This window comes from Maniola jurtina, chromosome 1 (genome assembly GCF_905333055.1).
Source record: "Maniola jurtina chromosome 1, ilManJurt1.1, whole genome shotgun sequence".
NCBI classification, from domain to species: Eukaryota; Metazoa; Arthropoda; class Insecta; order Lepidoptera; family Nymphalidae; genus Maniola; species Maniola jurtina.
Window position 1 is genome coordinate 8712075 of NC_060029.1, and position 17111 is coordinate 8729185.

Below are 17111 nucleotides of genomic sequence, written 5' to 3' on the forward strand. Positions count from 1 at the left end.
TTGTATGCGACGCGTATTTAGGTGAACGTATCCTTCCAAGGTGCGGAACCCTGGGTGCGCGACTCACACTCGGCTATTTTCTTTTTTAAATAAAGCAGATTTATTAAGGTTCCTTAATCTAGTCATAAAGAGAATAACCTAATATCTATGCGGCAAAATTTTAATTTTGTTTTAATAGTCCACGTCTCGGTCTGTACAGCTGCCTATTAAATCTTTCGGGAGTACGGAGTTCGGCCTGTTTTATTGCCTACGCAAGAGCAGCTTAGGGGCGATAGTTAGACAGAATTTCGATTCTTTTACAGAAATACTGTGATGGAGTAAAATATAGGACTGTACATACAAAGCAACTGTAATTGAATTTTTTTTTAACATTTTTTTTTCGGAATATTTCATCCATATAGTGTTAGTAACAGGGCCTTATGAACTATGTTAGTGATTAAATTACATTGTTATTAATTGTTAAATTAAGCTTAATTCATGTAACTTCTGGACCACTGGGTGTTCATACGTATGTACACCCAGTGCTTTATAAAGGGGTTCCCCCACTTCGCAGCCAATGTATTCAATATACTGTTGGAGCTCCCGCGTACTCTGCTCATCACTGATGCAGCTCTTTTTCTCATGATTGCGTAAAAATATATATTTTAAAAATTTTAATCGGAGGAAGCTTTATTATTGATATTATGAGGATGTGGAACTAGCCATCAATAACGTAGCTGAAACTCATGCAAACATTCTTCTCCTCCAAACCTTTAATATCGGTCACCCATCCATTTACGACTCTAGTCGATGTCGAGACCACACTGTATTAGTGGACAATATTATAACATTATGAGTTAAATATAGCAACTCTACCATCATTATAATATACAAAGACTTCATGGTCTGAGGTCTAAGTCTAAGGTAAGCTATTTAATTAAGTAGGTACATTCACAAATTCAGGCATAAATGTCAGGCAAAGGACACTTTGTTGTGGTTGTTCTGTACCTACTCGTATGCACGTGTTAAAATGTTCCCAAAATATAATATTGTTTAAACTTTGATGTGGGGAAAGGGCCTAGAGAAGTGGCAAATGTGTATTCGAAGACTTGAACATATAATATGTATAGAGGTTGAAATATTATTGTAAATACTACTTGAATGCAGTTTTCTTTCAGCTACATTAGTTATATTGAAGTTGCTTCTATTATGGTAGATTATTTAATATCACTTAGCTTCATCATATCATATACGCTCTGATCTGCATTTGCTACTGAAAGACTCATCGCAGAATTTGTATATAGAAATAAATAAATCATTTGGGATTATCCGACTTAGCGACCAAAACTCTTCCCGCGGCTCTGCCCGAGCGAAGTGGCTTTACTAGTGGTTAAATACTGCATCCAGTTCAAAACCGGTCTGAATCCAAGAATTCTTGATCTGAAGTAGCCGTAGCTAGTAAGTAGGTACTATTTGTATGACCGATTGTGCAAAAGATCCGAATTTCGTTATCTCTGCTTCTTCAGATCGAGAATTCTCGGATCGGATCGGATGGAGTGCTTAAGAAGCTTAAATATAGGTGCATCTATAAATAATAATAACTATCTCATTTCCGTCGTGGCATGCATAAAAATCGAATTAAAATTCGTTATGAAACGCCTGATTAAGTATCACAAACTTTTACCGATAAACCGATTACGGTTGCAAGCAAAAAGCTTGTTTGCAATTGTTTTTAATAAAAACCTTTTCACCAAGTAGCTTATGAATTTGAACTTATCTGTTGATTTTCGCGCTTCGAGGACATTTTCATATTATATTATGAAGGATTTGGAATAAACACGTTTTGCTCAGAGCAAACTCTTTATGAATTTCTTGAGTGTACATTCGTATTGTACAAATAGTAACATAAGTAGGTATATTTTATTAATTAAGAGATGCCGGCTGGCAGGCGGTATCAGCCGAATTTCTCTTATTCCATACTAATTAAATATTTAAAACTCTGATCCGACCTGGCTTCACTTGAGAGAGATTTTCAAGAACCGGTGAGGAGGGAGGATTTCCAAAAATCCTGAAACACGAAAGTACTTTGTTATTTGTGATCAAAAGTCCAAATACCAATCTTTACAGATATAACATGAAAAATTAGAGACTTTCATCACCTACTTCAAATTTTTATCCCTTCTATCTAAAGGGAGCTTAGAAAGAATGGATAGAAGAAATCAAAATTGTAAAACGCGTTAGTGTTTCTTCTTTAAGCAACAGCCTAAGAACTTATTTTCATTGGTATTCAACTTTGAGAAACAAAGGACTTTCATGCAAATCATCCACTGTTTAAGCCCTTAAGGATAAAATTTTCAAAACTCCTTTCATAGTTAAGTAGTGAGTGCTTAACGTTATAAATAAGGAACCTATTTTTAAAAGTTTAAGTTTCCAAGCAGAGCAGTTTAGGATGTGCGTTGCTATAGCTCAATCAGTCAGTCAGGAGAAGTACCTACCTACTTTTATATGTAAGTATATAAAATTCTGTGTTAGTTATTGAAAGTACAGATATATAACATATTTTATGAAATTAGAAATACTATTTTGTACGATTAAAAAAAGGGAAAGCATTCTATACTTTTACCTCAGTACGTAATAACATATTATGTCTTTCTACTTACATATTTTAATTGATGGCAATCACGGTTCTTGAAAGAAATTAATGTACCTAAGTACCTAGTTACTTAATTTAAAGGCAGACGTTGAAATGAATGGCGCGTCGTAGCTCTTTACTGGAGTAAATGAAGGCGAAATTAATTAAATGTTTCTGCCGTAAAATTATGTATCACTCACTGGATTAAATTTTTAGTATGACTGTCATACCTATCGAAGAATATGCACAAACCAATATTTCATCATGAAAGGCATTTTCATAATAATGAAAGGAAGATATGTAGGTCCACCGTAGGTCGTAGCACAAGTAAAAGAAAAAATCCGAAAACCGTGAAAATGTGGTTAAATCACATTAAAAAAAAAGTGTTTTAATTTTCAAAGTAGGATAACTATACCAATTAGGGTATCATATGAAAGGGCTTTACCTGTATATTCTAAAACAGATTTTTATTTATTTTTATGTTTTTTTAATAGTTTTTGATTTATTGTGCAAAATGTAGGAATAAGTACTTGAGTACGGAACCCCCTCGCGCGAGTCTGACTTGCACTTGGCTGGTTTTTTCCAACTGCCATGAATCGTCTTTTTTTTATTGCATTGACTTAGAAACTTTAATTTTTTCACAGCTCCAAGGGATTATAGATTTGAATATTTTTATCATAATTTCAATTTGATACCTCCTCGCGGTCTCGAAAAAAAAGGGTCTTGATAGAAGGGTCTAGAAAGAAAAAACAGACAGACAGACAAAGAAGAGATTCTATGAAGGTTCCTTTGGAGATACGAAACACTAAAAATTTTCAGCTTTTGTGAAGCATCTTCATAAAATTTTCCACGACAACAACGTCCCGGGCCAATAATACGAATTTAGGTACAGTCTGGACTCGACTCGCCTTTTTAATTCGGTAAATTGGAGCTGCAGATTGCTTACAGTCTAATTATTCCAATAGACATGATCCTTCTTATGTTGCTTGTATAACTTTAAATAAACTAGGTAGGCACTTATTTGTTCGAGCAACTTTAATTAGGCTGATCCCAACCTCCACAACTATTTTGTAAGTGTTACGTTTAAAAGGCATTAGCCGCGTCCTTCGTTTTCTAAGGAGAAATTCGTAATTATTGGTAAAGTATTTACTTTTTAATTAAATTTGGACTTGGGTCAATGTTACTTAATTAAACTTGATGCGTTAACACGACTAGACCACACGTCCCTCGCTAGCAAGTATGGGAAATTGTTTTTGCCAATCTGTACTTGACCAGCGTGGGTAGATTACGGCCTTTCTCATTCTGAGAGGAGACCACTGGTTAGTAAAACCTAGTGGGCCGGCGATAAGTCGAGATAATGATGAAGATAGGACATTGATGCCAAATACACGGAGTCCAGCTAAGTTTAGATATTAGGGTTTTTAAAAACCCCACGGGAACTCTTAATTTTCCGGGTCGAGAAATGAAAATGAAAAAAATAATAATTATTTATTTACAACCAAACTATTATTCTCTCCTATAATATAATCTTCGGCTAGTATAAGTTATCCCTGTACAAAATTTCGTCAAAATCGGTTAAACGGATGAGCTATGAAAAGCTAGCCGACAGACAAAAACTTTTCCATCACACTAATATTATAAAGGCGAAAGTTTGTATGTGTGTGTGTGTATGTTTGTTACTCCTTCACGCAAAAACTACTGGACGGATTGGGCTGAAATTTAGAATGGAGATAGATTATACCCTGGATTAGCACATAGGCTACTTTTTATCCCGGAAAATCAAAGAGTTCCCACGGGATTTTTAAAAAACTACATCCACGTGAACGAAGTCGCGGGTATCAGCTAGTTAATAATATTAGGACTTAGTATGGATTTTTTTGTGTGTACCTACCTAGCGAGTAGGTATCTATCTACATAAATTCATTACATTCATTAGGTACTCGGCTCAAGCGTGTAGGTTTCATTTGGGAATAGTAGTATCCAAAACAATTTCAGTATTGGCCTAATACGTAATTTATGTTTTACACATTTTTAAACAAATACGTTTTTAGGACTCCGTACCCAAAAAGTGGCAACGGGACCCTATTACTGAGCCTCCGCTGTTCGTCCGTCCCTCCGTCTGTCTGTTACCGGGCTGTATCTCGTGAACCGTAATAGGTGGAGAATTGAATTTTCACAGAATGTGTATTTCTATTGCCGCTATAACAATTAATAACAAAAACTTCAAAATGGCTGCCATAAAAATTGAAAAATAGAGTTATTTCTCATTCGTGTATACTTACGGAACCCACTAAGTTGGAGCGCGCTCGCCTAGAAGATGCTTATTCACTCTTACCTTGAAGGTACTTAAGTTATACGTGACAGGAAAGGTGAAGAACTGAACACTATCTGCAATAGTCTAGCTCAGCTCAGCTAGCTATATCACATGCTGCGTGTACACGGTACATTAATTAGCCCGCACAAGTTGAAGCGGGTGGGCGTGGGTTTTATGCACCGTGAGAACGGCCATGTGGCCCACGTGTGCGTAAAAACCAATAAATTGTTCTACTCGTGTCGGTTACTTGCGCGGTCTGCATGCACCGTGCAAAATGAAATCTTTCGGAAAATCGGTTGGGAATTTTTTGGAATAAGTCTTGAATTTCCTACCTGTACCTGTATTATCAAATTCTACTATCTTTGAACTAGTTATCTCTAACAATTTATGGTCTATATCCATTGAAATTCAGGGCCGTACCTGGCACCAAACGATCTCTTTGAGAGATCACGGTCTGAACCACTTTCCTAGCATTGCAGGCTTTTGTATCAATATATCTTAGAATGCGATGCCGCTGTCTATTCCACTTACCAACGTATTTTAATGCATAGAAAGAAAATAGCGTGTAATGAAACGAAAAGCCTTTGAAGAAGAACTGTTTATTTCCATATAATAATGTTTATTTACAGGTATCGGTGGAAGATTTTATGATATGGTTTATTTACATTTATTTAGAAAATACAGTCAAATATAAACACTAAATAGATTGTTGTAGGTAAAGTATATTTCTAGAAAGAGCATCTCATTAAAAACACTTTATGGCTCCTTGAAATCTAGGTAGGTTCTTCTAATTTTAAGATACTCTATCTAAACATTTTTTTATTAGATTATAAACTACTTATTATCAAAATATAGACAATCTTTTACATAAAGTTTGAATAAATACTGTAAGTAGATACTACATAGCTTAGAAATTACTTTTTAATGAGGTACATAATGTAAAAAAATTGTATAGAAAAAATATTTTATTTTAGTACAAAGCATAGGTATAGTTATCCTATGCCTATTAATCTCTACAAAACCAAAAATGAGGGTTTGCACTATTTCGAATAGCATCACAATGCAGAGCGTTAAATCGATCATATACATATCCACATTTCCTGCATGATGCATTGCACACTAGAGTTCTGTCAATAAACTAGCAATCGGTGGATAAAGGAACATGTAGGTTAAATTGATGGAAAATCGCCCACCGGCTTACATTGGAATTGTCTGCTAGCGATTTACCGCACTTCTAGGACAAAAGGACAGCTGTTGTTTTTCTTATTATGGTGTTTGACATGCTATATTTCGATTTTTTCCATCAATGAAGATCCATCCATATAGAAAGAGAAGAATACAGCCTGAGCACAATCAGAACGATACAGTATGTTATGTTACATATTATATCTCTAGCGCCTTTTGTAACCTTTATCTATAAAAAAGCTGAGAGTAGGTAAATGCTGCCACAGTAATTGTGCTTGGGTGGATGGAATTTTGTGTTGCAAAGTGAGCGAGAAAATGCATGAAAACGGACCTCTCCTACGGGACAACGCTCACAAGTAATTGTGTCATAGAAAAACTAACTAAGGCCTCATTCACACGAGAGCTTTTTTAACGTCCGTTAAAAAGCGTTCATAGAACAAATGCATTTCCAAGTATCAGATCCCACGTCAACGCTTTTTTAACGCTCACTTTGTATTTTCAGCGCAACGCCGGGTTTTAACGCAACGCTTTCTAACGCTCGTGCGAATGAGGCTTAAATACTGAAATATTTCTATGTTACACAGTTATAAAATTTCCGTGATACGTTGACTGGACATAATATAGTAAATAATTTATATTTTATTTGCAATAAAGCTATGGGCTCTTTTTGGAATTAAATGATTAAGTTTATTTACAACACATAGGTATAGTACTACTGCTACCAAGTAGTAATAGCAGTATAGGTGCCTAGTAGCCATAGGTACCTACAATAGCTACTTACTAGGTACCTATACTACTTTTTAACTTTTAAAATACATACGAGTAGGTACGTAAAACTAGAGGGAAGCTGTCACGGTTTTCATTTAAGTGCCAAGTATGAAAAGAGGAAAGCAATTTAGGTATAAAGTTCGATAGCAAGAATCTCGAAGCGAATACGATTTCTTGTAAAGTTGGCAATGTACCCGGGGAGTGATACCGAGTGGAGGGGTGTTAAGTCTCATCATTTGTAATTTTAGTGAGTCTTGATAGCACAAGTAAAAGAAAAATCCAGTTTTTTTTAAAAGTCCTGTGTGGAAATCTTACGCGACAAACTTATGTGCGGGTTTGGGTAATATAATATGAGTTACGACAACTTTTTCACTCGCTCCCCACTGCTTCCGTTATAGCCAATGCGGAAAAGAGCTTACTTTGAATAGCGGTTCCTGAATTCAAATCCCAGTCCCCCAATCCCCCAATCTCCCAATTTATTAATGAGCGTATGCCAGCCGCCGACTATAAGCAGGGTCATGGCTTGTGAACGTGAAGTCAGAATGCATTTTTCGTTCACACTCTATGCTGACAATAGACCCGTACGCTGTAGCTCCGTAGCGAAATGCGAATTATTGTAACCACCAGTATATATATGTATTTGGAGTTCTGTGATTGTAACCTTGAATGTTTATTTTGACCGGACTATAAATAATTTATATCCCATGTAGTAAAAAATATTCTTATTTGCGTACTGCATATTTTCGGTTTGGTGTGAACGAAAAGTTGAAAGTTATAGTCGCTCGGCGGCTGGCAATATTTAAACTTGTTCCAATTTTACTTTTTCCAATTTTACTAAAAATAAACTTTAAAGCGTGGTAATCTTGGCTCTTGACCACAATAAAAAAATGGTCTTATTTAATTTTAAATCGAGCCTAAAGCTTTTGAAATAAGACCATAACTGTACTTCCACTTGGGTGTTTAAAAAGTAAATAGGTAAGAAATGAATGGGTTCAATTTACCGAGGCGGTTCACAAATAACTCTAACTTTCTTCCGACAATATTTTCCTTCATAATACATTTAATCGCCAAAGTTGCGCGTGGCTTCACAAACTGTGATAAGCGAGACATATTTTGCGGTAATAAACCGTTGTGATAAACAACCATACAACCTTTAACTTATTATTTATAGCTATTTAGAAATATTAAGATTGAAAAATTTCTGATTCAAAAAAAACTAGAATTAAGTAATATTCAACGGGTTTACGGGTCATGAGATACAGCCCGCTGACAGACAGACCGACGGACGTATAGCAGAGGCGTAGTAATAGCGTCCCGTTGGCACCATGATTATGATCGTGATAATTAATCGTGGTAATCGTTTTTAATCCTAAAAATGTTGTTTCGAAATCATCGCCCTTAATGTTACAAAAAACAAAACTCTTGATATATTTTCAGTGTTAATTACTAGTGTAGGTAATCCTTAAAACGTACCTAGGCAGTAATAAATTGTTGTAGAATTACTGAAATAGGTTACTTTCAAAACATATACGTGTAACGTCATTAGTATTCACGTTACAACTTATTTACCTATAATAATATGCACCGCATTGTTGTTTGTTGTTTACGATGGTTTGAAGAATGAACTCGTGAAACTGCAGTTAATGACAACATAATACAAAAGTAAAAATAATATTGGCTCTAGAGAAATAATATCTGAAATATTTTCAACTAATTTCTAGTCTTCAGTAGTCAGCTGTATATACAGCTGAATACTCGGTACTATATAATTCAAAGTTTTTTCTCAGTTCAAGTTTTCAAGATACGTAATGTCATGCAACTGTTACGATTTTACAGTTAACGTATAGTTAGGTAATAATGAAGGATCATGGAAGGATTTGCTTATGGTATAAAAAAATTAAAAAGAGTTGATTATAATTACACGAAAAGTTTAATTGTACTTGTAGCTTTAATTATAAATTTATAACCATAGACTAATATATTTTGTACATGTTTTGTACAATTACTTCTCTTAATGTATTAAACTTATTTCCTATGTACAAATTGTAAGAAACCTAGAATGTAACATTATCATTTATGTCTTATTTTGTAAATATGAGTTGTAAGTACTACCTATTGATTTTATCATTATTTTAAAAATCATGTTTGTAAGTTACAAAGTAGGCAATAATTCGACATTTTGATAGTTTTTTTCTATGAAATCTGTCAAATATGGGTTAGATTCGATCACAATTCACAATTCGATCGATCGTAATTCGAGGTTTCTCAATACGTCAATACGTAGGTATCAGCTTAACGTTTTTAGTGAAATAGGTATGAATATCTTTTACACAATACAGTACAAAATATTTGGAAAATAAATAATAATTAAATATTGTACCTACTTACATAAGTTATTACAAAAGTATATTTACATTTTAATATTAAATAACTATTACTTATTAGGTAGATAATAGATATATTTCAAACTTTACTTTTAGAAGATTTATGTTCATTTATCTTATTTTCAGCACGTAAACGTGTATTTTACGCACTAAGTTAAGCTCATGAGATCACTGTAATTTTATCAATATTCAAAGTCCACACCATTCCCGAGTCTGACAACATAGGACCGACGGCTTATTCTTTACAAAGTTTTAATCGTACAAATCTCTCCTCGATACTGTGGAAACAGTGTAAAAGCCACTGCTATCGGTTACCTCGTCAGTGCTGTCTGTTAATCAGGAAATGTCCGTGTTTTCGATTTTGTAGAGAAACCTGCGTCGTTGCAACCCTCATGATTCCCCGTTGGGGGCAGTGGTCACAGTGCTGCAGTTAGCTCGCGTGGAGCGGGTCGAGCTTCGCCGAAGACCCCCTCCGCCAACTCGGTTCAATAGTATCAAATTATCGCTTTTCCTTTTTCCGGAAAAATTACAGAACAACAATTCTCGCATACCTTTTCTGAAGTTTTTCGATAGGAACGCGTACAACAGAGGATTTATGCCGGAGTTGAAATATGTTATCAGAAATGTGAGCGGCGTGAGTAGAGCGCTGAAGTCGCTGTTGCCTTCGTAGCCACTGGACCAATACTGCCACATTTTTCGAGCGTGAAATGGTAGATTACATATCGCGAAAGTCAGCACGACAACAATAAGCATACGTACTACCCCGCGTCGCGCACGCAGAACATTTCTTGAGAGATGGCTTAAATGATGACAACTTCTGGTCTCGTTACTGTGACAGGACTTTGTTCTTGAGGGTGTCGAAACTTTCCCCTGTTTGAAAATAAATACTATCATCAGTACCAATGTAATTAAAAAAAATACACATAACCCTTCTTTGCTTCGCCGCAGTCGGGTAATAAGTACCTACCTACTTTATTTCCTAGATTGAAATGCGGCTATAATTTAGTGGTTAGAATTTGCAAGGTTGAAGTGTTTTAAAATCAAAAAAGAATAATGAAAGTGTTTTTCCATTTTTTACTTGCAGGTGGAGTATTGTGCAGGGTTTAGTAAGAAAGATAATTAAAATGCAACTAGATCACGACAAATATTACACTTATTGTTTCTGAAGTAGGTATTCAAACAGAAACAACTCATTTACATAAACGTAATGCAGAACCTTCAGTACATGCATGCCTATTGTAAGAAAAACTCAATATATCTCCAGGTTATACCTAGAAACCTTTATCATACCTGTAACTAACTGAGCCGTCCTGGCTGTACTCGGGTATAATTAAAGAAAATTGAGCGCAGGAATGCAAGAAGTTTCAGTGTGAAGTGTGCACACGTCACAGATGGACAGACAAAAATTTACAAAAATACTACTACTGTCTATATCCCCCGATCAAATTTTCAAAATATAATGAATGTATAAAAATTATAATCTTATATCAATGTAGAAAATAAATAATGTAAAGAAAAGAAGTAAAGATAAGTATAAGAAGAAAGTATTATATCTGACTTCATTCGCGTGAATTTAGATTTTTTTAAAGAATCCTGTGGGATCTCTTTGCTTTTTCGGTACAAAAAGTAAATTTCGTCAGAAACGGTTAAACAGATGGGCCGTGAAAGCTAGTAGGCAGACAGACTTGCAGACACTTTCACCTTTATAATATTATATGTACTATGGATGTAAGTACCTACGCGTTCTAAGTAGAGTGCAACTTGTACATTACAGATGCAGTAAGAAATCTCCTGCTGTAAACAAACCTTGGTTTCCGAAGTGCCGGCAAGGGGCTTTTGGGAATCGCAGTTCGCGGGAGAAGGTTTGTCAGCACGGGAGCATTGTGTGCCACAGCATCGGCCCGGCCCGAGCTGCCTCAGTCCGTGGGAGCTCTGCCACAGCCCCACAGCGATCCTTGTGTATAACACCTGCACCAAATATTTAATTACTCATTTATCTGAATCTTATTTTTAGGGTTCCGTACCTCAAAAGCATAAACGGAACCCTTATAGGATCACTTTGTTGTCTGTCTGTCTGTCTGTCGTGTCTGTCAAGAAAACCTATTTCCCGTTGACCTAGAATCATGAAATTTCGTAGGTAGGTAGCTGTGCTTATAGCACAAGTAAAGGAATAAATCTGAAAACCGTGAATTTGTGGTTACATCATTAAAAAAAATTAAAATGTGTTTCAATTTTCAAAATAAGACAACTATACCAAGTGGGATGTCATAAGGAAGGGACTCTACCTGTACCTTCTAAAACAGATTTTCATTTATTTTTATGCTTCATAGTTTTTGATTTGTCGTGCAAAATGTCGGAAAAAATACCGTACTTACGGAACCCTCGGTGCACGAGTCTGAATCGCACTTGGCCGGTTTTTTTATACAAATAGCGATCAAACGAGCAGTCGGATAATCTGATGTTAAGTGATTTTAGCCGTCGGTAAACGATGCGATATCACAGGAACCCGAGGAATAAATTGGTTTATTTTCTCTTCAAAGCTTAGTGGGAACAATATTAAAGGCAGCTAGTTTCACAATTTACATTTAAATGCCTAGACAATTTCTCTCTAGCCGCTTGAGGCAAGTGCTTTTCAAAAAACATACTCTTTCTTGGATCGTCCAGTAGAAAAACACTCAGTCGCTCAAATTGTCACTCGAATGGAAAATCGGGTACAGACCTGAAAACTCTAGGAAAAGCAGTTTGGCGCGAAGTGACGTACCTAAAGCTGGTATTAGTGGCAGCTGTTAGTGACGACGGACGGCCATAATCCCTTTATCGCCAGAGAAGTAAGAAAACATTTTTAATATTATTAACAAACTGTGAATTTAAATACATATTTTTTTGCTAAGGATATAATGTTTCTAAATATTACTTGATACTATTGTACATGAACACAGCTGAATCGATTTCAAAGCGATTATAACAGTATTGATTTGCGAGAAACAGGATAGGATTTAAAATATTTTGTGGAGTATTCTTAACTAGCTGATACCCGCGACTTCGTTCACGTGGATGTAGGTTTTTTAAAATTACCGTGGGAACTCTTTGATTTTCCGGGATAAAAAGTAGCCTATGTGCTAATCCAGGGTATAATCTATTGCTATTCTAAATTTCAGCCCAATCCGTCCAGTAGTTTTTGCGTGAAGGAGTAACAAACATACACACACACGCACACACACACACACACATATACAAACTTTCTCCAGTGTGATGAAATCCAATTTCAAGTGTTGCAATGCTTCACAAAAAAAGTATTTTATTTTACAATATTTTCATTCACAGTCCATTTCGTGGGCATCTGCTACTCTGTTTGTACAGCTAAAGTAAACAACATGAGCACCTATACGGCAAACAGGTCAGATATTTTTCAATGCGGTATGTGAATTAGTGAATTCCTTAAAACAAAAATACTTTTGAGGTTTTTTAATTCTTACGCGATTCCACTAAGTATTCCTATTCCACCAATATGAGCTCAATTGCTTTTATTTTATTCCTACTGTTATTCGCTGAATAGGATGCGACTATTCATTCCATCGTTCTAGTTACGTCGTATGCTTTCAAATCGTCCTAGATAGGTACTTAGTAATTGAAAATCAGTGTTAGGACAATTGGTGTATTCTCAGATGCGCATTTCAGCCATTTCGTGTCATGAAAACCTCAAGTTCAAACACTAGCTGTTGCCTTTTATGTGCATAAAGTAATCAATTTATACGTACCACAATTTTTTGTTTTGTACAAACTGTATTTTGCCACCATAAAGATATTTTTTATCTTCTTTCTGTCTTTAAAGCGAGTTTTCTGTGGTTTAAATAGCAGCACTTATATATTCAAGGTAAATATAGGAAAAATACAAATACAGAGGCAGTAACATGCCTAGTATTCAAAATATTATTAAAGATGCTAATTAAAAATATCTAGTTTTATACGTCCGTCAGTTTCTTTTTTACAATGTGGCTCGCAACTTTTAATTTCACGCTACAGTACCTAGTTCAAGTTTATATAACAAAAGTACACTGTTAGGTCCTTATTATTATGGATACTTTCATTTTGAGGTAAGTATGTATCCCGTATCACATTGTATATTTTGAGTACCTACTTTATTTGTATTTATTATTTCAATAAGTATATTCCAAAAAGGGAAACATTTCTACGATACACGATTTATACTAATCTAGGCTTACCCATTCACAAAATTAACGACCTCATTTTGCCAACTGTATTGCTCACTATATTTAGCCTTATTCCATGTAAATTGGGCTCGGCTCAAACTGTATTACTTACTGTTTAGTAATTTATATAAATGCCAAATGAACTTATTAATCGACTACACCAGAGCAAACAGGAAGAGTTATGATTTTAGTAGTTTCTGGTATATGTATATTTTGTATATGTATATTTATATATGTATATTATAATAATATATGTATATTTTGTATTTATGTATGTTCCTAAACTACTGAGCCGATTTTGATTAATTAGGTGTCAATCGATTTGTTATTATTAATACTGGTCCGGGTGACATAGGCTACATTTTGAATAAATCAAAGTACCTACTTCTATACTAATATTATAAAGAGGAAACCTTTGTATTTTTGTATTTTTGTATGTTTGTATTGAATAGGCTCAAAAACTACTGGACCGATTTCAAAATTTCATTTACCATTACTTAGAGGGATTCTTCCGAATCCGTATAGGCTATATTTTATCCCGGAAAATAGATAGGATTTTTCGTGGTAGTGAAAATTGTGGAGTAAGGCGTCGAAAAAACTGCCGTACGTTAACGATTCTCGCGAACGCTGCCTAAATGGTTAGAGATGTATGGTTGACTTCTATAGAAAAGTTGTAGAACTCAATAATGCCTACAAAAAAGTCCGCGATAGTATAAACCAAACATTTATATTTTAGCCATTATAACCACTTTTCCATAGAACACCCGTGCGAAGCCGGGGCGAGTCGCTAGTAGTAACTAAAGAAGAAGAAGAAAAAACTGCGGTCCTTATATTTTGCAAACGAAATCAATTCTAGGCTCAGTTTACTAGCAACAAAACTTGCAGAAGTCACCCGACATTCATTTTATCAATGTTAATTTCTGCAAGTTGTTGCTAAAACCAAGGTTGAATCGACTAATTGCAAGTGTTTACTATATAGGTAGTGCGAGTAACTTGCCACAGCTATTAATGTAATTCAATGTGCTAGTGGACACGTCTTGGCTTTATGGTGCGCTTACATGGGCAATTTTTTAGCATTGATCGATCTGGAGCAATAAGTGGAGCAACCTGGAGCAATTTTTTCGCATAACATTGCTGTCAGGTATTGCTGGGTATTACAGTAAATTGCTTCATGTGGTCATGACGTCTCAATTGACTAAATTGCCTAGAACTGCGGAATTTCAGTTGCCCGTGTAAGGGTAGCTTGATTCCTTATCAGTCATTTTAGAGATAAATAACTGTCTGAATTTTCTTAGTGATCATCAACACTTTTACCCAAGAAAACAGCACGCTAAAATAATAGAAATATTTACAGTAGCTGATTGGTTTAATATTGTTTCAGAAACTTCACCTCCGGAACATTTTTATTTTTACCTATTTTTACTTAGTTTACGGAACCTTGACCTTATTTTCCTTATATTTCGTACCTAGTAAAGTTGGGAAGCAATAACAAAACTTCGATCGGGGAACTTGAGCTGTAAAATGTAGAATTTTACTTAAAATAAATAAAAATAGCTAGATAGTGGATGTAGCTATTGGTCTTGGCAGAAACGCATTAGTAATGTAAACTTTTCATCCTATGTATTTTTATGTTTTGTAAAGCTACCGCTACTTCAGAATTATTTATGAAAATCACAGTCACTTTTGGCAGCTCCACTCTGCTCGTTAATGAATATATGTAACGCTTAAAAGCACAAAATTACAATATTATAACTTCTGAATAAATAATATTACTTGCGTTTTAGCCACAAGTCTACATCATATTCATAACAATAATAAAATTCCCTTTGGAATGGAATGATCTGACACTGCCGACAGATTGTTTGAAATTAATAACTGTTCTGTAAAATGTAAGGTATTTTAATAGGGAGTCGCGTTTCTCATTTTTAGGTAAGTACCAAAGTTTAACACAAGGTGGACAAAACCTTCATCAAAGCTCAAAGACCCAAACAAGCCGTAATTAAAAGAATTAAAAAAACCGGTCAAGTTCAAGCCGGACTCGCACACGAAGTGTTCCGTACCATCGCACAATACCTACCTAACTCTTTTATGTAGAACACTGCAAGTTAATGTCGGACTGCGCCATCTATTAATATTTAGTAAATTAATTTTTTGGTGAACACATTTAATTTTTTTTGTGATGTAACCACAAACTCACGATTTTCGGATTTTTTCCTTTGTGCTTTGTTGCTTGTGCTATAAGACCTACCTACCTGCCAATTTTCATGATTCTAGGTCAACGGGAAGTACCCTAAAAAGTAAAAAAAACACATTTGAAAATGGCGCTAAAAATGTTGGTACAGCCATTGTTACTCGGAATTTAACGATACCCATGCATTCAAAACTGTTCAAGAATTTAGAAGTTATGGTGAAATAAACAAACTCACATACATACACAAGCTCAGTATGTCTATAACACATACGATATGATAACCCTGAAAATTTTAGGCAGTCTAGTCGTATAAAAACAGTTGTAAGTATATCAAATCATGAGGACTTCTGGGTCTCTCATTGTCAAGCAAGTATTCAGTGCGAGATAATCAAGCGCGGTTTGAAGTTGAAGAAGCATTTATCAGAATGATATATGTTTGCGGTTTCAGTAATTGCTGTAACCTTAATTAACTCAATCAGTGAGTGTAATAATTATTTGGTAGGTGGATACTATTATAAATTAATTATTATAGTTATAATCATAAAGTCGACATACTTTTTGTATGGAAATTAAAAATCGTAACAGTTTATAGCAAATGGTTACCTGTTTTAGTACCTACTAGCTGATGCCCGCGACTTCGTTCACGTAGATTTACGTTTTTAACATTCCGTGGGAACTCATTGATTTTCCGGGATAAAAGTAGCCTCTGTCACGTTCCAGATTTTCCATTGCTCCGTTGCGGCGTGAATAAAGGACAAACCAACAAACAAACCCACTTTCGCATTTATAATAATTTTAGTATGATTTATGATATCCTGGAGACGAACATAGACTATTTTCTATCCCGGAAAATAAAGAGAATTCCTATTCAATTTCTATGAGAATCTAAATCCACGAAGGCGAAGTAGTGGGCATCATTTAGTGCAAAATATATTATAACGAAAAAATCTAAAAGTTTTATGTAATATCACATTTCCAAAGTTTTACAAACTTTGACAGTTGCAAAAACATCTTCAACGGCCAAATGGAAGACAGTTTATCAATGTCGTCTATTCTAGAATTGCCTGTTACTTAGAAAAGCTCGCTATTTCAGTGCCTTTCTCTCTGCGACGTAAAAAAAACTCATTAGGTATCTACCTACAAGACGATAGTTCCTTTAACAGGTTTATTTAATGGCTGGTAGATAAGTATATTGTTTATAAGTTTTAATAAATAATAATAAATATAACTATTAACTATACAATAATCTTCTTATGGGTGTATATTTTATTTACAATTTAATCTTTACTAAGTTATAAATGCGAACATATTGTGTCTAATATTTCTATTTTCTACCGTTTCACAGCCTATCCATTTAAATGATTTGGACGTTTGGAAAACAGATACATAGAGAGATATATGGACAGATATAGGCTACTTTTTATCCTGGAAAATCAAAGAATTTCCA

The 17111-nt window shown here is 34.9% G+C and overlaps 1 protein-coding gene and 1 long non-coding RNA gene across 3 annotated transcripts in view; one reads left to right on the forward strand and one right to left on the reverse strand.

The window, feature by feature from the left end:
* Positions 1-377: 377 nt before the first annotated feature.
* On the forward strand, positions 378-16002 carry LOC123873400. Its single transcript, XR_006797692.1, has 3 exons — positions 378-448; positions 9884-9887; positions 15991-16002. It is a non-coding gene; the product is annotated as an uncharacterized LOC123873400 (long non-coding RNA).
* The window catches only part of LOC123871935 (trissin receptor-like), a 65794-nt gene continuing 57711 nt past the window's right edge, over positions 9029-17111 (reverse strand). For both annotated transcript variants that reach the window (XM_045916032.1, XM_045916114.1), the window contains 2 exons: positions 11069-11230; positions 9029-10132 (listed from right to left, as the gene is read on the reverse strand). In XM_045916032.1, coding sequence (XP_045771988.1) covers positions 9653-10132; positions 11069-11230 — 642 coding nt within the window. In that variant the 3' untranslated portion in view covers positions 9029-9652. The remainder of the gene's footprint in view (positions 10133-11068; positions 11231-17111) is intronic.